At 42.3% G+C, this 20,205-nt stretch overlaps 2 protein-coding genes across 13 annotated transcripts in view; one reads left to right on the plus strand and one right to left on the minus strand.

The window, feature by feature from the left end:
- Positions 1 to 15,496, plus strand: part of RALGAPA1 (Ral GTPase activating protein catalytic subunit alpha 1) — a 146,328-nt gene extending 130,832 nt beyond the window's left edge. For 5 of the 12 annotated variants that reach the window (XM_080977220.1, XM_080977224.1, XM_080977228.1 and 2 more), the window contains 3 exons: positions 4,968 to 5,092; positions 11,960 to 12,074; positions 14,344 to 15,496. In XM_080977220.1, coding sequence (XP_080833346.1) covers positions 4,968 to 5,092; positions 11,960 to 12,074; positions 14,344 to 14,434 — 331 coding nt within the window. In that variant the 3' untranslated portion in view covers positions 14,435 to 15,496. Of the gene's footprint in view, positions 1 to 4,967; positions 5,093 to 6,074; positions 6,106 to 11,959; positions 12,075 to 14,343 lie in introns of those variants that run through there. The other 7 variants (XM_080977225.1, XM_080977226.1, XM_080977221.1 and 4 more) reach the window with 3 other exon arrangements.
- A 117-nt stretch (positions 15,497 to 15,613) lies between these two features.
- INSM2 (INSM transcriptional repressor 2) lies at positions 15,614 to 19,107 on the minus strand. The gene has a single exon (XM_080978828.1). The coding sequence runs from the start codon at positions 19,019 to 19,021 to the stop codon at positions 17,666 to 17,668; it is 1,356 nt and encodes a 451-aa protein (XP_080834954.1). The 5' UTR covers positions 19,022 to 19,107; the 3' UTR covers positions 15,614 to 17,665.
- Positions 19,108 to 20,205: the final 1,098 nt, after the last annotated feature.

The following is a 20,205-nucleotide window of genomic DNA, read 5'->3' on the forward strand; positions in this document are numbered from 1 at the left end:
GATATCATGAGAGGGCAGCAAATTGTTAGTTTAATTAATTTATTGTTGTATTTTTACTGCTGTGGAAGGAGCGGAGTCCTTTGGTGATTTTCTACCTCAGGGGCCAAAGTGATTTGATTGGGTATTGCGCACATTGATGCAGAGGATCGGGGAGTAATAACTGTTTCTCCACAACAGGCAGCAAAATATTTTGGGTCAGTCCCACTTCTGGAAGATACTCAGGAACTGGAAAAGAAAATGTCGCTGGTTGGAAGTGGTTCCTGAAAATTCTTCTGTTATTTTCCTCCTGGACATCCTTATATGCCAGCCTCTGCTTTTTAAAATGTATAGCACGGGTGGTATTGTTGAGAGGGTGTTTTCAGCCCATCTTGTGCATGCAGCAGACGATAAACCAGTGCGGTAATTTAAATTATATGCAACCCGACACTATAAAGCAAAAATATGCTTCTTCCCCATCAGCTGATAAACAGGCTTTTCTACACCAGCTACAAGCTAAAAGAGCATCCCAAAGCAGCACACGAAGTCAAGCTCTGAACTTAAGGTCACAAGACCGATGGCTTTTAGAATCTGTAATGCTACCCACTTTGTTGTTTAGGTTGTAGTATGTGAAGTGTGTGGAATAAGGATAAAATTGACTTTGGCTACCTTCATATGTGCTTCAATGCCATGCTGTTTTGGTGCTTAAATGGAGGTTTTTCAGTATGCAAGGGTTTTGTTGGACCAACACAGGGTGCCCAGAAACTTACTCTTATGAAGGGAGAACTAGCAAAATTCTTGCCCGTTTTTCCTGAATGCTAGAAAGGAAGCATTGTATTTTGTCTTCTCTTAGATAAGCTTTCCAAAGCATTTTTCCTCTGTAAGAGAAGATGGTCAGCAACTCCCAAGATGCTGTGTACATCCTTTCTGTGGAGCTCAAGGTGCAAACACAATCACATCAAAGGCATTAACTTTGAAAGGGCATTGGCCTTTCAGATATATTTGTGGGAGGGAGGTTATTAGTTTGTTTTGGTTTTGTCATGCATTTTGTGTTCCCATTTTGTATTTTCATGTTGCAAACCTATCATCTTCCGAGTGAAGGGCAGGATAGAAATTTAATAAATAATATTAATACTAATAATAACTTCACTTCTGTCCTATTTGTGTATACGTACTATACATATACTAAACCTAAAAGGTTTCATTTAGAGACCTCTGAAACAGGAGCATTTTAAAAGTAGGTAGGTGTCTCCACCCTGCTTTTCATAAAGCGTTTTACCCATTCAAACAGACTTTTAAAAACAGCTTGTTTTGATAGCAGGCTGTTCTCCTGTGGGCCTTCAGCCTTTGCTTCCTGGCAGCACCTTTGGTGCGAAAAGAGAGTGCTCAATTGGGAGACTATCAGTGCCAGCATGCATAGAGTGATAAGTTAACACACCACTGGGAATTTCTGGGGCCCACCAAGATACTTCACTTCTAATGTGCTAACAAGCTCATTTTTCTACCTCTTGCCTCTTCAGTTATTTTTTTTTCTCAGAAGAGCTTAGAAGTTGAGTGCATCAGGCATAATGAAAAGCTCTGTAGGAGGGAGAAGCAATAACCCAATTTTTCCCTTTTCAGCCAAATAGAAAATTAGTTTCTGGTAATACACAAAGGCCAGTATTTTTTGTGCAAGGGGCACTGCTGTGAATCAAAGGACTCTATTAACTGCAGAAAATTCAGCAGCTGTGAATCTCCCCCAATGGAAAAAAGTGCTTTTCAACAAGTTGTGAGATATGTAGTATTATTTAGACTTCAACCATCAGTTTCATCCTCTACCACTTATATACAGCCTCTTAAAAACTGTGCTATATTACTCTCCTGTGTTAAGGCTCAATCTTGTGTATGTCCCACAACCTAAGAACCTTCACAACAAAAGGGTTTTCTATTCCTCCGTGTCCTAATGTTGCTATTTATGGTGTTTTCAAAAGCAATTTTTGGACTGCAACCCTGTTTTAAGGGGACAGATGAGCATAAGCAATGAATCTGATGAAGATCTATAATAGAAGTAGTTTGGGTTTGGCTACCTATTGTAAGTCAAAGCTCCTTTTTTTTTTTTTTTTTTTGCACACTTGCGTCCTAGGTGTGAAAATTATTGTCACTGCACGGTCCACTTAATTACTGAAATACAGTGCACGAAAGTCTGGGTTTAGTATGTTTTCTTCTTTAAAAATATATAATCACGAGAGACTCTTTATTAGTTTTAATATTTTGTACATCAGTAAGCACCTAAAATGTGTATACCATTCCTTACAACCCATTGTTAGTTCCCCCATTCTAAAGATAAGTCAAGGCTTTCCAAATGGGGGTATATGAATCAAAGAAGGGTATTTTTCAAGGTGGAAAAGGGAGGAATTGCTCGTTTGCTTGCAAGAAAGGTTAATGGTAGGAAGAATATTTGGCTATGGTGCCTAAGAAAGAGTTGATAGGTAGTGAATGAGTACACTGCATTGTTGGGGGTGATTGGCTTTAAGCCAAGGGGGCTCAAATTGTAAAAATTCATGGACCCATTTCCAAAGTCACAAATCTGTGAGGGGGGCAGGGAGAGAAGCAAGGTAAGGTAGGGTAGGGTAGCTACCCATCTTAGAGACACACTATCTGTGCAGGAAAATGGGCACAAACATCTCTGACCTTTCTCCGAAAGCCAGCACAGGTGTTTATTGCTCTTGCATGCTTTCTCCGTATCACTGGGAAATGTCCCTAACAAAGAAAAGGCTGGGGTAGAGTGCAGATGTTATCCCCTACCCACTGGGATTTGTGAGCGGAGAGGAATTATGTTCTGCAGGTGAGCAGACGTGTTCCTGCAGCCAGATTTTCCCATCTTCCTTTTTAGTGCCTTTTAGTGATGAAAGGAAGTTGCCCCTTTGCTGCCAAAGCATGCTGCCCACCCATCAGCCAAATTATTATTATTATTATTATTATTATTATTATTATTATTATTATTATTATTTAGGGCCTTTGTCACCAAAAGGATTGGGTACATGTGCTCAAGGTTCAGTTTCCCCTTCCTGCTGCCACTGATGCCAGACATCCTTATGGAGTGAAAGTGGATTGCTGTCTTCTCCCCCAAGGCGAACAGAAATTGTGTTCCATGATTCTTGAACACATGAGCGTACACACACCTGATAGTTTCCAGCAAGGGGAGCTCAGCCCCATCTCCTCTAAAGAGGGGAATATTCTTTGTTGAGATTTCATAGGTCTCATTTGTAAAAAAAATAAGTAAATGGAACTCCTGCCAAGTGTTTCTCGTCTTCTGAAAGAAATACATTTAAATGACATTAGAAGACATTGCTTCAGTAGAAATAGCCAAAAGAGCTGCATGCAAAAAATAAATAAATCCTGTTTTTAGAAAGATTAATAATCCAATGAGTACAGCAAGACAACTTCTACAAATTGTATGAGGAAAGTAACTGATTTCGAATCCCACTAAATCAGCCTATGACACAAAGTCAGCATGGTCTTTTTTTCTTGATAATTGTATGTTGCTGCCTGCTGTTCTGCATTTTGACAACCATTTCCATAGTTGCTTTCATGAACAGCAGAAATATTCTCTCCCTTTCTCACTCTCTCTGTGCTAACGGTAAAATCAGGCCCTCTGGAACAAGAAGCCTGGAGAGGGTTCTTCAAAAGCAACAACACTTCAAGATACTGGTCTCTTGTCAATATTATCAGCAAAAGAGGATGTAGGGGAAAAGGAAGAAGTACAATACTTTGCTGTCAATGTCCCGCAGACACTTTCTTCGCTGGTACAGGGATGCTATGGCCATTTTGCAAATATACCAACTTGTTTCAATAGCATAATTGACCAGTTATTTTTCCTAATACACAGATTTAGCTAGGTGTTTATCTGAACAGTTTAATTTGTTTGAGAATTATGGGGAAGGCTGTTTTTAAGTGAAAATCAATATGGACTTTTCGTTCTGAATCTGTGTTGCTTTTTTTTTAGTACTACATTTTAGATATTAAAATCTAACATTGAGAGCACTGATATTTTTTAAAGACCCTGTTGGGTGCTGTTCTGGGGATTTTATTTTGTAACATGTATTTGCTGAAACCTTGCTTCTCTCATACTTCCTCAAATCATTGCATGTTATCTTATAAGCAAGGGTTTAAAAAACCATTCATAAAAAAACAACAACCCTTGTTTATGAGATAACATGCAACCCATTTGAGGATGTATGAGAAGCATGATCACTTGTTTTAATTACTTTGCTTCCTTTGACCAGAGGTGCATTCAGAAGGTTTTTCACATTTCATTTCTGTGTAATTACTATCGAAGTGTTATCTTTGATAGTGGAAGTTGCTTCCAGCAAGAACCATGACCTCCATTGGGATTGGAGATATGCCTCTCCAGCATTTTTATTCAGCTGCTCTTGTATGAGCAATGGGAAGTTGAATAATACCTGTTAAAGACTTCTGCATAAGCTGAAGATGCTGTTCTAGTTTCTGCTGTGACTCTGATCTCCATTGGACAATGGGTGTGGCTTAGCCCTTTCAGAACCTATATAAGAGTTCACTGCCTCTGGGGCAGCTTCAGAAGGGTGATATATTAGGTTATTAGTCATATAGGAAGAACTTCTGGGGAACCTTGAACTCTTTCAAACTCAATAAAGAGTTTTAGCTAATGTATTCTAGGTTCAAGAGGATGGGTAGATCAGTACAGAAAGATGGTGTGATACCGCACATTCAAGTGAGAGGCAAGAACTTAGGGTGGGGTATTGGGATCCTTTGAACATATTCATTTAAAATATTGTATAATTACAGGGGGTCTCTCTTATATATCAGCCTTCAGAATAGGTAGGGATAAAGCTCTGAATTAGAATCATAAAATTAATATATGCATAAATAGATTGGTTAAAAGGAAACAATGTAGTTGTGTCATTGATCAGAATGTCATGCTGGCTGCTTTATTCTGAACTTTAAATTGATCCTTAACTTTTGGATAAAATTAGCTATGAGGAAAGAGCTCGATATCTGCAAACAATTGTCCAGCACCATCTTGATCCTTCAACTTTTGAGGACTATGCAGCTCAGGTTTTCTGTCCAGCACCTTGCCACCATTTGCCCTCTGAAACCGGTAAGAATGCAATAAATGCCTGTTTGATGACACTTAAAATGCAGTATTTCTAGTCAAACTACCGATATTAAAAAATAATATTATTTAGAATTCCATGCTTAGGAAGCTGCATGTTGGGCAAATACAATTGTATCCTTCGTCTTTCAAATTAGAGTGCTCACATACAACTACTCAGTTGTTGATCTATAATAAACCATTTTATTTATGAATGTTCCTAAATACCTTTGATTCCTCAATCTAAAGACTGATCTGTAAGCCCAGTTGATGCACTTTATCTTCAAGAAAGGTTGATTTTAGTCTTCATTTGGGAACCATGAAAGCTTTGCTGTTCTCATCCACTTTCTAATTTTAAACTATGAATGGTTACATAGTCATTTTCCCCTATAATTTTTTTTTAATCCTCTATATACAATGCTGCATTTTCGGTTACTAATAAAACAATCACACAGGGAGCAATCCTATGCACAAGAAGATAGCATAAAAGCAAGTCGGTGTAAGTTAGGCCGACGTAAAGTTACAGCAGATCCAAATGCCATTCAGCAGAAGACAGTAGGAAAACCATTGTGTTTTATGCCAGGTGCAAAGTCACATGACAGAGCTGAACAGACTACGGATTTGGAGCTCTCTGGTCCCACCCCCGCCATGCCCCTTTTGGGGGGACTTATACCAGCCTCGGCTCAGCCAAAGTCATCTCAGCTGTTTGAGCCCCAACTGAGCCAGGATGAGCAAGTTATGACAGCATATCTTCTGCTGAGCCAGGGTTGGGGCTGCCAGCTGAGCCTGTCTGAACTGGGAAGCAGCCAGCTGAGCCAGAGATCTGCCGTACCTGAATCTGCTCATCCCAATCACTCTTGCCATAGGATTGCCCCCTAAGAATCTAGAATAATCACTGAAGGTGTCTAGAATAACTCAAGGCCTACCTGTACAAATAATTTCTTGAACTCCTGATGATTGTATCATTTATTTTATTTCCCCTCTTTAGATCATTAAATATCAGTTCTGTTTATCAGAAGGTAAGACAAAGTGTCCAAAAAACCCCCCTCTGTTCTTATTAATCTTTTACTAAAGCTCTAAGCTTGTAACCACGTTGTATGCAAACTTTCCTGATTGCCCTTATTTTCTACCATTAAAAGAAAGAGAAATTCACACTGATTGAGAAATTCCCACTACATTTTTTTCAAGTTTTAGTCTTTACTAACCCCAGGTCTGCATGAAACACTAACACTGTGGTTCTGGGATTAAGGGAACTAATGGGAGAGACATCTGTTGAGCTAGTAACACTCGATTGTGTCTGACCTTTTGTTTCTCAGCATGAACAAATAGTACTGGGTGACAGTGGTGTGCCTTGTACCCTGTACTGCTTTTCTTTGATGTTAGCACATACTTTTAGAATTCAATATAACAGAGAAAGGAAAGGGAGAAATAACTTGTTCGTTACTGACAAACTGTTACGCTGTCTTGAAGCAGAAATTAGAATATTACCACTGATATTACTCACCTACTTGCAATAGAGACAAAAACTCAGAGCAGTTTTCTTCGGAAAACAATAGATGGAAATCTAGTGACACCAACAGAAGAGGATTGATGCAGCTATATTTGGATTTGCACATATGATTTAGAGGAAATAAATAAATAAAACGTTTGGGCTCCAAAGCTGTATGTTTTTACTTCCTTCCAGTGCTGATCATTTCTATCTGAATGTGAACAGGAAATAGAAACAGTGGAGAACAATAAAATGAATGCCTGAGTGAAAAGCAACAACAGCATTCATGAATAAAAATAAAACTAAGGCAGTAGTTAAAAATACTAAAGGCTTACAAAAGGCCCTAATGGTGATTTTTAATATCTTATTTTGTCTTAATTAAGTCCACCAATTGATTTAAACAGGCAAAATTACATATCTGTGTTTTAGCAATTGTAAAGGCTTCTGACCAAGTGATATGTAGCAGAGCTAATTTTATGGTACCTGCTTCTTTGTGTATAAGGGACAGAAATATGTTTTCATAAGCTTTTGCCTTCCTCCATTAGTGAATAGAGTACCTCACAATTTATGCTCAGGTGCATATTTTCTGAGATGGATTGAAATAGCTTCTCAGTAAGATCAGTTGTAAAGTGCTGAGTTGGAGAGATGAATGAGTGATCCTCTCTCTATCTCCTCTTCTGAATTCAAGAGGTACTTTTTAAAACTATTTTTTAAAAACATTTTAACAGCTGTCTGATAAGTAATAATGATGCCTGTTGTTAAAAGTGCATTAAAATGACATTGCCATCCTGTTTTTTAAATCTTAATGTTACAATGGCTTTTGCTTGTTTGGTTGTTTTTTTATATGGAAGAAATACCTGGAAGCTGCCCTCTGTAGCTGAATATTGGTATTCAAAGAGCATGGAGTACTTACACTGAGTCAGCTCAGTGACCATCGTGTCCAGTATTATTTGGAGGCAACTGTAAAGGCCTCAAGTAGTCTCTCCATTCTTGTTACCTAATATCCATTAACCAGAGATGCCAGGAATTGAATGTGAAGCCTTCTAGATGCAAAGAATTTGTGGAATCAGTTTCATTCTTTTGTGTTGACATGTCAGGGTAATAAGGCTAAAATTCTTCTGGAGGTAGTATGTTTTTATATGTATGAGAAATATTCTGTCAGGTAGTACATCTCTCCATGAACAGGGAAGTTGGGAGAGAATGTAATGTAGATCATAGTTCTAAAAAAAATTAAGTTGTTGACTATTGAAGAGCTTTCTTATTTTTTAAATATTTTTCATCATCTTTCCATCTGCCTACCTTTATGTAATATGCCCGATTATTTTGGAGTCCATTGAAATGAGACCTAATAGGCAATATGCCAGTCTCCCACTGGAGGGGTCTCCAAACACTTCTCTCCCCAGACATATAGGTGCCCAAAGTTTCTCTCATCATATTAGAAATACAAATGTCGATTGGGGTGGGAAACCTGTGCAAAACAGATGTATTACAGCCTGATATGACCGTGTAACTATTTCAGATATGGTAAATGAAAGGTGTAAATTACTGAAATAAATTACTAAAACAAAGGAAGGCAAAGATTTAAGAACTATGCTGGTCAAATATTGAGATATTGGCAGTGGGAAGACACTAGTAAATGTGGTGACTCAGAAATCATAAGAGGTTGAAATTGGTTTAATGATAGATTCATGGTTAAACATCTTGGGCAGATTATTATTCAGCTGCTGGGACAGATTTTATCATATAAAATAGTTTTTTTAAAAAAAAAAAAAAGATGGATAGCCAGCACTATTCCCCTCAGAAAATAAAAGGTTAAAAAATGCAACCCTAAAAGATTTAACAACGCAGTCCTGTTCAAAGATAAATCTCACTGTGACTTCAATAGGGTTTACTCTTAGGTAAGTGTGTATGGGATTGCAGCTTAATTAAATCTGACGGTTGTAATAAACAGAGAAGACATTATTCCTTCTAAATTATCTTTGGAGTATGCTAAGTGATGAGTTCCCATTCTGGCAAAATTACTTGCATGCATAGATAATTTGGTAAGATTCCCCATAAAATGAGGTGCAAATATAATTGTAAACGTATTTTCAAAGAGCAACAAAAATAACCTCAGGAATTATCACTTCATAATAATTCTAAGTATTTCTTCTAAATTGTATATGCAGATAATTATTGAACAAACTGAAAGATTGAGCTGCAACCAATGAAATTATAGGTGGGAGTGCAGGCTGACTTTATCAAGGGAAACATCACTTTCCCTTCATTAGTAAATATGCACAAAATCCAAGGAGGCATTTGTATGCCGTTTTTTTAAGATGGAGCTGCAGCTTTCAGTACAATTAATTGTAATTAACTGTGGTTATAAACTGTGGACTACCAGCCTGCACACATTGCTGACAATTTACAAAGGTTAGAGTAGGAAATGCTGATGAGTTCCTGTCACCAGGGAGGATGAGACAATTACTGGCACTATATTTATTTAACTTTTATGTTAACATATGGATAAGAATAAGGATTCTGAACCCCAGTCATCAGTCTGTTGGTGAACCCAGTTGGGTGGGTGGGGTATAAGTAGTACATCATCATCATTAAAATGTTGACTTCTGTATGTGATGATATGGTCTTCTTATCTATCACATAAATTGAATTCAAGCAATTTGGAACTGTTTGTAAAATAGTATTTAAAAGTGAGTTATAAAACTGTATTTTGTGACCTGTCCTCCTCAACCCAACTAGTTTCTTATACAACACTGAACAAGTTACCTATTTCATGTATTTGAGGGTTTGGGTTTTTCACCTAGCTGAAACCAAACTAAAAGCTGTTAGGCATCCAACACAATACTAAATGTTTTCTGATATACGGTGACAGTTAATTGTATCAATTCGCAAGTAGAACAGACTTCCACTTGCACAGTAGGACTTGCGTACCCCCCTAAATCTGCTCTGGATGGTTGGGAGGTGTGAGGGGCTGCAGTAGAAGGAGGAAGAGGAAGTCCCATTACTATCACTCATAATAAGTGTGATTGTTCAAGCATGTCCGAAGCAAGAGGCAACTAAGTAAGGAATTGGCAACCACTTAGTATTACATGGTGATAAAAAAAAGTGTTATCAGAGCAGAGGTCCATATAGCTCAGCCTGTTCTTGTGTAACTGGTCATTCAGAGGTTCATAAATAGGGCAGATTCCCCCAGTCCATGGCATCAGAGATGTACAGAATATATTTCTGGTTATTGTGGTTCAAGGCCACTGAGAGAGACATATTCTGTGTATTTATCTGATCCTCTTTAAAAGCCATTTATGCAGTGCTTTTTTAGGGGGTGCTCAAGGGTACACAGTACTGGCACCTCCTTTTGTTGTTGTTAAAAAGTGTGGTACTTACTGTAACAACTTCATGAGCACAGTCACCTATTTTTCTAGAGAGAGAGAAAGTACTGCATTTATGCAATATCCCCCAGCAATACTTAATCTATGCAATCTCAGAGACATTTTGTTCTGAAACCTGCTCACATTCAAGTTTTTGTCTTAAATTTTATTTGTGTGTATGGTGGGGGGGGACAGGTGTTTTCTGCCACAAGAAATGATGAACTAATGGCATGCATCTGCAGCCAGTTACATAAACTCCAGTGGGAAATTGAACGTACGCATGTCAAATACAAAAGTTAATCACCGTGTTGGAAAAAGTTACACAAGAAGTTCCTCTTAGTGATGCTTATTTTCAGTAACATTTGCTAAGCAATCCCCCTCCACAGTACTTGTTATAATCTTTATCATGACCACTTAGCTGTCATACTTTCCTCTTATCTAAACAGCTCTGCTTGTGTAAATGCATGCATAAACTGAGCAGAGTGGTTTCTGCCTCCCTGTGGCTGGATCCAGATCCACTCCAGTAACTTGAATGACATAATGACAGCGGCATCATAATGACATGGGTGCCCATGTAATCCTGGCCCCTCTGCACTATTTATTTCATCATTCAGATGTTTTAAGAGCACCGTTCAATCCAGGCATGGTTGAGCTGCAACCACATCACTTTACAAATTGCACAAACGTCTATCTTTATTAAGTAAGAGACCCTATCCTCCTTTGTATTTCAGTTCCTTTTTATATCTTTCCTAGCTCTGGTCTGTATTGTTTATAACATTCTAAATGTTGATATACTGAAACCTCACATACTTTCTTTTCTTTTTTATTCTATTCTTACCCCTTTTGTAATTAGAGCTAAGGAGTGTTCAGATAGTGGATTTTATCACCTCCTTGTAAGATGGGTGGAACGCAAATATAATAGTTCTCCCCCACTTGTTTAAAACTGAACGCTAGCAGGTGATCTAAAATATATATATTTGTCAACTTCTGTGTTAATCACTACTGCACTTTTAGGCTCTAGTTCTGCATTTTCATCAGTTGAAGGTTTGTTTTGTATTTATGTTCATTAGTACTGACATTAGTATCACCTGCTTTGGGATTAAAGTGAACATTTATTACATGAAAGAAACCAAAAATGCCTTACACGTGAAACAAAAAATACGAAGGAAAACCCAGTATTAATCTACTCACCCATTGCTATCAAACAAAACTCAGATACAGTAAGGCTGCAATCCTGTGCACACTTATATTGGAGTAAATCCCATTGAACACTGTAGGAATTTCTTCCCGGTACACTTACCTAGAATTGTGCTGCATGTACATGTCAGACTTACCTGGCTCCTATTTTCACTAAAGCATTATCATTAATTTCCAGTTACTTGCCAAGTTAAATTATTCTGTGTCCAGAAACCATACTAAGTATTTCTTTAGCAGTTATATTTCTTTTGCAAGTTGGTGAATTTGCTCAGTGGAGTTTGCTCAGTGGAAAATGCTTTAGCACTACGGGAAGAATTTTAGGAAGAACTTCATTTCTTTTTCATGGGAAACCAGCTAGCTAGGAGAAGCCAGCTGTTGCCATGTAATATTTTATCGCAGATAATTTTGGTAGAAATGTGTAAATGATTCACAAACAGGAAATAAATGTTTGTGCCATGATGGTTGTGTTATTTATAGCAATGACCCTGCTGAATCAGAACTATTTTTATCGAACTATTTTTTTCTTTTCTTTTTTTTTCTTTTCCTTTTTCTTCTTCTTTTGTAACCTGTAGCCGGTGAGTATTCTTCCTGATCGTTGAGGTTCGTTTTTTGCATACTAATGCATCCCTCTTTAACCTTTAGCATGCACCGTTAGCGACATAACAAATTCTAACTTTCTCCTTTCTGTACTCATCTGTAAATGCCCTCCAACCTCTGCTGTCCGTGTCTCACGTCTCACACCTGTTATCTTTTTATCTCTTTTCCCCCTTTTCCTCACTTCTGTCCACCTCTTCCTTCATCACTTCTTCATTCTCAACAAAGAAAGAAATGGTGTGATATTTCTTCTCCTTCCCAAACCACCACTAGAAAGCATTGGCCACTTCAAGGTAAAGGGCAAAGGCTTGAAACGGAAGGTCTTTCACGCTAGCTGTGAATGGTATGCTATGCAGAGCATCAGCAATTATTTTTTACGCTCTACCTCATCATTTGAAATGCTTTGATTCCTTGTAAAACTAGAACAAGATAGAATTTATCAACATGGGGAGTGTTAAAAAAACAGCCTTTCCCTGTAGGGAAGAGGACTTTTCTGCTTAGTTTTGTGGGTTTTTTTGGAAGGTGCAATAAATTTTCGACTCTTACGATTAGCAGAATGTTTGGAGCTGCTATACCTGGATCATAAAAAGAAACGCACACATTTGGAGAGCAAAAGCAGAGGTTTTGTCAGTTTCAGAAAGTGTTTGGCCAAAGCAGACGCAATAGCATTTGAGTTATTAGATCAGGCTTATGGCAGTGTTCTTTAAAAGCAGTGTTAGACTTCTGACCCGGCCATGATGGTTTGCAGTAACCTCTTTAGGAAATCTAGCTGAATGAAAGCAAGAAATGTGTCCTGAGATTTATATGCCTTCAACAGGAACTCGGACGTGAATGTTGTTGTTCTAACTTTGGAGATAGTGAAAACATTTTCTTAAAAGTGCTTTTCTGTATCAAAGCATTTTTCATAATGCGGTAGTAATACTAAAATACTCAGGTCATTTTTAAAGTGGTAATTTTATCCAAATGCTTCAGAAGCATTCATAATGTTATAGGATCCAAACGGGTCACGCATGGAACAACCCAGGGATTTTTCAGAGGGGGACCTTCCCACTGCAGCCCTTCATGACTCTGAAAATATGCCTCTTGAAGGTTAGAAAGCACCTCAGAGGAAGATTTGATGCAATAGGTCATGAGGTGGCTGCAAGGGGATGGTTGGCCGTTTCCTTGTGAATGTGACTTTCCACTTGCGCATGGGGTTCTTTGAATTCTGACCTATGCGTAAATTTTAATAAACTGTTCTTGAGCAAAAAATACTGTTCCTGATGAAGATGTCGTGGATATGCCCTTAGAGGAAATTATTTAATTTTAAATATTATAATAAATTACTCATTTACTAACTCAATTACAAGGGAATCCTGTTGAAATTGTTGTAAACTTTGGCCCGGTAGGACTTCTGTACTGCCATTGGCTATGAATCTGATGTTGTGTGTGTATAAAGTCCCTTAAAAGCAATTGGCTTCTGGTGGAATCCAGTTGGTGCTGTTGTGATCATAGAAGCACTTTACTTCCAGCAGATGCCTATGTTAATAGAAGAGGGTATGCTATTTTTCCTGATTCCCCCTCCCTGCTGCATCCCTCAGCACTCCCTGAAAATCAGCTCCAGAGAGGGGGGGGGCTGCAGAGCAGAGTGAGCTGATGCAAATGGAATCAGCCAAAATTGCTTCCGTTAGTGGACATCCGCTAGAACAAAAGCTTTTCTCTTAAGGGCAAGGGCACAAACTATATGTCCAAATACATGCATAGTACTAAAATAAGGTTGGACTTTTTTTGTTTACATTTACAATAGGGAACCAATGGAATGTATGTAGCTCCTAAAATATAGCTAAAGGAGTCTGAACTTAGGGATGGAATTGACGATGTATATTTGATAGGCAACAAGTATCTGATCACAGATCTCTCTCTTTCTTTCTTTCTCTCTCTCTCTCTCTCTCTCTCACACACACACACACAGAGAGAGAGAGAGAGAGAGAGAGAGAGAGAGAGAGATCTTTACGAATGCATGCAAGAATTTATCTTCCACAGCTTCATTAATTGGGTAGATTTAAGAAAGAATTGTCTTTCCTTTCTGGCAGCTGAAGGCTGAACACGGAGCATGCTTAGGGGAAAAACACTGACCTGTTTTGCATCTCTCATAGAAGTCTGGACACTGCAATAAATCTTATCAACCTAACTCCTTTGCTGCTGTTCCTGCAACTTATTTTGGGGGGCCTATATGTGGGAAGGGTTTGTCTCAGATTCATCTTGTTCCTTTTACAAAGATACCGAACCATGTAGTGCATCCAGCTAGCATGATCTATTCACGCTTCTGCCCTGTTGAATCCTGTAGGAATTCATGTGATGAGGGTGTTAAGTAGAAAATGGGTGCCAACCTCAGTCCTGTATAGTATCTCCCCAGCCTCTTGCTGTGTTCTGACCTTCCTTCAGAGCTTAGTTAGATTTGCCATCAGCCTTCCACTCATATAGAGTGGAATGGGTTTGTTAATGATTGTAGCAGATGAGCTAGTATGGTTTCTTCTGTGTCTAACGAAGGGGCAGGTATTTGTTGGGGACTTGCTCTTTCCTAAGCACCAGCAGATTGTTCTCATATATGGGGGTCTTCTTGTTTCCCATAGGCTCCTACCCAGAGACTCAGGCGTCCGAAGCTCCAACAGCAGCGCAGATGGACGGGCCCGATCTAGCCTTCCCCATTTCTCCCCGGACTAGCAAGAGCCGCATGTCCATGAAACTACGGCGCTCCTCTGGCTCAGCCAACAAGACCTAAGAATGGGTGAAGCCTGCAGCCCCTTTTCCTGAGATGTTTGTCTCCCCTCTGTATGGAATACTTGTCCCACATTTGTCCACTTGTTTGTTTATTTTAGAGAACCATATTGGAATTTTATTTCAAACTGAAAAGATCTTGGCTTTCGTTAGAATATTTTTATCTAATTCCTTGCTTCCATAATTTGTCAGTGTAGGGTCATTTCTGCACCCATTTTACCTTTCCTTGTGAGACCCTGTTTTAACCTCTGGGTCTGTTGCTAGCCACACCTGGGGCTGGAGACTGCAGGCATGTTTCTCTGTTTTTTTTTGTACAACCCTCTAAATAAAAAAGTAGCATTTGCAAATGAATGTACTATTCAAATGAAGATGCACCTCTGGAGTCCTCTGCAAAGGTCACTAGGAGACACAGAATTATGTACAGAGAATATATGTGATAAGAATTAAAGCCCTTCAAGTAAACAGAGGCCCATCACCATCTCTCTTACTGTCATTCGCTGCTGGACAGGCACCACAGCAAGATCCCAGTGCTGAAATGCTAACAGCTTTCTACTCTCCTGCTAGTATTTGCTTTCCAGATGTGAGTTATGGCCACTGTCAGCCTTTCTCTTCTGAAAACTGTCCCTTGGTCTATCTGTAAGATATGCATACTTTCAAGCACTTTGCCATGTCAGTCATTTGCTCTGAGCTATGTACCATTACTGGGGAGAAAAAGGGACTGTGCCCTTGTAGCGGCAGATGTATGCACAAACACATTCCACTCCAAATTCCCACTACCCCCAGACGTATTTTCATACCGAAAAAAATACAACTATGTTGTTCGCCATATTCTGCTCTAACAAAATGTAGCATGGCACCGGTACTAACTGCATGTGTAAATATCTGTCCTTCACCTGGGCAACTATAGAAATATATATTGATGTATTTGTTCACCGTGTAGTATATACAAATTTGTAATGGTTGAAAAAAGACATGCTATTTAATAATACAATAAAATTATTCTTACCACCTGTGTATGCTCTGTATTCCACTGCAAATATTGGAAAGATTGCTTAAATCAATCACAGTATTATTAGCTTCATGAGGAGAGTGGAGAGCAGGCATGGAATGGCTCATGGTTGTAAGATTGCAAAGCTTTTACAGCAAGCTTCTTAATTGACAGTCCCTTTTCGGGGCAATCCTGCACATAAATATTAAGTTCTGTGATACTTCCAAGTAAGTGTATAGGATTGCCACCTTAGTCCCACTTCGTAGTTCCAAGATAATGCTTGCCTAAATCCTTCCTTTCTGGCTCAATAAATTTTGCTTAAGCGGATTGATAATGCTGTACAAAGTGAAGAATTCAATGTTGAATTAATATTGCTGAAAACATCCTTGCAAAAATAATAATAATGAATGCCTGTTTGGGTTCCAAAGTAGAACAAGTTCAAATAGCTACATTATAATAGCAGCTTAAAATTGAAGCAGTTGACAATTCCTTGACAGTAAAATGTCTCTTTGGAAACTCTCTTAAAGAAAGACTTTTAATTTTTTTTCCATTAAGGTAAAATCATTATCTAACTTAGTTCCTAAAAGTTAAGTATGTAGAAATACTTAACTTCTACATACTTGGTCACATAGCATGCTGTATTTTTCAAGTTTCAAAATAATTTCACTAATGTTACCCTAGTTAAAATGAAGTTGCCTTTCCGTATCTCATCTTCCATCGATCAATACTTCTGCACAACAGTTAAATCCAGCTATAAGTATCAATTTACAAAGGACTATGCAAATTTAATCAATAAAAATTGCCCCCTATCTACAGACAGGTTTGCAAAAGTGGACTTCCAGCAAATGTATCGGTGAAGAAGTTGGAGAGGAAGTTGACCACCAGAATTTCTAAAATGGTTACTAGATTTGAAGGCTGGGGTCCAAAAAGATGTCTGCTGAAGTAATCCAGTACACTATTAGACTTGTACATTTAACAACTGATCCTTATGCGTTAGTGCAAGCTGTTTTTGAAGCTCTTTGGTTTGCCATGTAGGATGGGGGTGGCTGTTAAAAAGAAAGACTAATGCTTTGTTTGACTAATTGAACAATTTTTATGAATCTTGAAATTCTGGCTGAACATTTTGGACTTCAAAGTAGCTTCCTGCTTTCTCTTTTTGTATGCGCTCCCTTTTGCATATCATATTTTTTTTAACTTAAAAGAATGGAACAATATGCTCAGAAAATAGGCAGAATAAACTACCAAAAAAATCATCAATCCAGAATTTAATAGCCAGCAATGAGCAAGAGCAGACAAAGGGAACTTTGCACATTGTATGTATGTATATATTTATATATGTACTTATATGTATATATAATAGGACTGCACGCTGACTTTCTACAAATATCAGACGGTGTTGTAATACAAGATACAACGAATAAAACACTTCACAGCAAATTAAACTCTTTAAACCCTCAGAGGCTGGAGAGGCAGATTCCACTAATTAAGTATGAGGGCTAACTAGTTCTCCTGGAGAATTAATATTTTTTTGTTAAATACAATGTCGGAATGTACTTTGCTCCTAGGGACAGGAGTGACCGGAATGAAATCGTTCAGGCCATTTTCCCTAGACAGCTTTTACTCGCAGGCAGGCACACAGATGGCTCTAGGTTTGGCTATAGTATTTCGAGTACACAGAAAAATGTCTCTCCACCCCACACCCACACTTAAAGCAATGTCACATTTTCCAGTCCTGTAGTGAAAGGGGTGATTCCCACTCCACCTCAAATAGACGGTTGGGTCGCTTTCCCTTTAGCTTTGTTGAAGTGACAAGTTTTAAGTACTGTAAGTGGAAACTGGATTCACAGAATATACAGTGCACTCTACCCTTTCATAAGGCAGTAAGGCTAATTTGTGTTCATACATTAAAAACGTTTGGCATGACGTACTTCTAAAGTCTGGTGATTTCCTTGGGCTATGCACTGCGATTTTCCATAGGAATTACAGTTCGGATAGGATTCGTTCGGGTGTCCACCATCAGGGATTGAGGATCAAGGCTTAGGGGGCGAAAGAATTCTATCGTATAAATCGGTTCCCGCTAACTGGAGAATCGGTCAGTCTGAGCATCTGGGAACTTCATAGTTCAAGTCTGGTAAAGAAGCGGTTCGAGTCGGTGACACATACCCCCTCACTTGCGCACCACCCCCCATCTAGCAGCCCGGCCTGACAGGCATCTGCAACAGGAGCACCTGCCTGTTCTCCGACGGGTGGCACTTGTTGATGTGCCGAGTGAGGCCGGGCGAGCTGAAGAAAGTCGAGGGGCAATGTTTGCAGGAGAAGATCTGCTGCTCGCCGTGCGCCACGCTGCCCTCGGGCTGCCCCAGGGGCAGCAGCAGCTCCTCCCGCACGGCGTGCCACAGTCGGTGCTTGTCCCGGATGTCCGCCGATGGGAAGTGCGCCCCGCACAAGTGGCACGGGAACGTGATCTGCTGCGCAGGCGGCGGGGTCCCGCCGTAGCCCAGCGCCCCGGGGGCCTGGTGGGTGCCCAGGTGCTTGCGCAGGTACGCCTGGCGCCGAAAGGTCTTGTGGCAATAGGGGCACAGGAAGAGCTCGCCGCCAGGCGCGCCCAGGCTGGAGCCGTCGGCGGCGCCCGCTTCGCCGCCCGGGCAGAGCTGCTGCTGCTGCTGGGCGGCTCGGGGCGGCGGCGGCGGCGGCTGGTCCCGGCAGCAGGAGCTGTCCGCGGCGCCGTGGTGCTGATCTGGCCCGGCCTGGCCGCGGCTGTTCTCTTTGTCCTGGGCGGGGCCGGGCGCCGAGGGCGGGCGCGGCTTGTGCCAGCGGCGGTGCGAGGCCAGGTTGGCCGGGCAGCTGAAGATCTTGTGGCACTCGGGGCAGCGGTACTCGACGCGCACGATCCGCGAGCAGCGGTGCTGCGCCAGCGCCAGAGGGTCGGCGTAGGGCTCCTTGCACAGCTGGCACACGAACTCGCCCAGCAGCGGCGGGCCTGCCCCGCGGGGCCCCTCCGACGCCCCCTCCGACGCCGCCTTGATCCGCAAGCCCAGCACGGGCGACGTGGTCACCTCGTCTGCGAAGCTCAGCTTGCGCACGGCCTTGGGCTTCTTGGCCGGAGGCGCCTTGGCGCGGGGCGCCCGCTTGAGCGCCGGGTAAAGCGGCGGCGGCGGCGGGGGCGCCGACGTGGCCGGCAGAGAGAGCGGCAGCGGCAGCGGCGGCAGCGGCGTGCGAGGAAGCAGTGGCAGCTTCTCCGCCGCGGCCAAGGCGGGCCCCGCAGGGAAGGACTCCGCCGAGGCGGGAGAGCGCGCGCAGCGCTGAGACTCTCCGGCGGCTGAGGCGGCGGCGGCGCTGTCCGAGGTGCCTGCGCCCCACACGGCCGCCAGCGAGGCGTTGGGCTGAGGCAGCAGCTGTTGCTGCGGAGGAGGCTCGGGCGAAGGCGCCGGGACGCGGGGCGTCTCCTCCGCGGGGCAGGGCGCGGGGGGCAGTCCCGGAGGAGGGCGCACCCGGTAAGAGCCCCCCGGTCTCCTGCTCCGCTTGACGAGGAACCCCCGCGGCATCTTCCGCGACGCCCCACGGCAGCGCTCCCTTTCCACCGGCGGCTCCGCGTGCCCGACGGGAGTTTATACCTCAGGCACCTCTGGGGAGCCCGCGCGTCATCCTCTCTCCGGCCCCGGGCTGCCAATGAGGAGTTGGGAAGGCGAGGGGAGAGGAGAGGGCGGGGAGGGGGGTGAGGGAGAGGACTGGAAAAGGCGGGAGAATCGGAGCTAGGGGAGGAGGGAGGCCAGGAGGTGGGGCCGTTTACCTCAGCGAGTTTCCCGCCCAGCGGCCCCCACAGGCGCCTGGCCGCGCCGAACTGCCCTCTCGGCCCGGCGCCCTTCCTTTTTGCCTCACCTTCCCGGGCGAGCAGAGTCTCCTTCTTCGGAACTTGCCTCAGATGGCAAACGCGCGGGGGAAAGTCTCCTCAGCAAGCGCTAGTTCAGGGGATCCCAGCTCCCCGCACGTGGAAGGGCTGAGTGGGGGAGCTGGGAGGCGCCTGGAGCTCAGCCTCTTCCCTTCGCCAGAGGGTGGGCTTGAGGGGCAGTTTGCCCCCCCCCCAAGCAAACAAACGAATCTCCATCTTTTCCTTCCTTGGGGTGGGGGCAGGGGTGCCAACTTGAATAATATATTGGGGGGGGCATAATCGATCACATGAAGAAGCACACCCACCCACTACTTGAATGGCAATGCCCCTCAACTTCGGGGAGGCGGCACCCTCAAATATTTGATTGGGGCCAGAGGGAGTTGGCTCCTATGGGTGGGAGGTGCGGGTGGGGGACTCCAATAGACAACAAGAAAACCCTTTCGCAATCAAAATTAGTGATAACAACGATCCTTCTCTTGATTCGCTTTATTGAAAAGAAGCCCCTGAAAGTATCTTGCCGGTGCCTCGACCGACCGCTGCCGTTGTTTGGGTATCCCGTTTCCCCAGCCGTGTAATTCCGCTGAGGAAAAGGCAAACTAACTATGAGGAAGCCGCTTCTCCAGCTCTGAAGCAGCCGCGACTCTGCTAGGAGGTGCTTTTGCCAAGGAGCTCAGGCTATCTTCCTAGGACAACTTAATCGCAGGCTTCTAACTGGAGCAGCCGGGGAGCTGTCCAGCAGCAGCCGCAGGTTTCTTTTTCGGGATCTGGAGCCAAGGGAAGAAACGCGGGCGACATCTCTCTTCAGCGGCTCCCCCCCCCCCCCCCTTTATTTCCATGCAG

The sequence above is a fragment of the Podarcis pityusensis genome (genome assembly GCF_964106645.2).
Source record: "Podarcis pityusensis genome assembly, chromosome: 1".
Classification (NCBI taxonomy): Eukaryota; Metazoa; Chordata; class Lepidosauria; order Squamata; family Lacertidae; genus Podarcis; species Podarcis pityusensis.

Coding starts and splice junctions, on each gene's coding strand:
- INSM2 (XM_080978828.1), bottom strand. CDS start 19,021: ATGCCGCGGGGGTTCCTCGTCAAGCGGAGCAGGAGACCGGGGGGCTCT.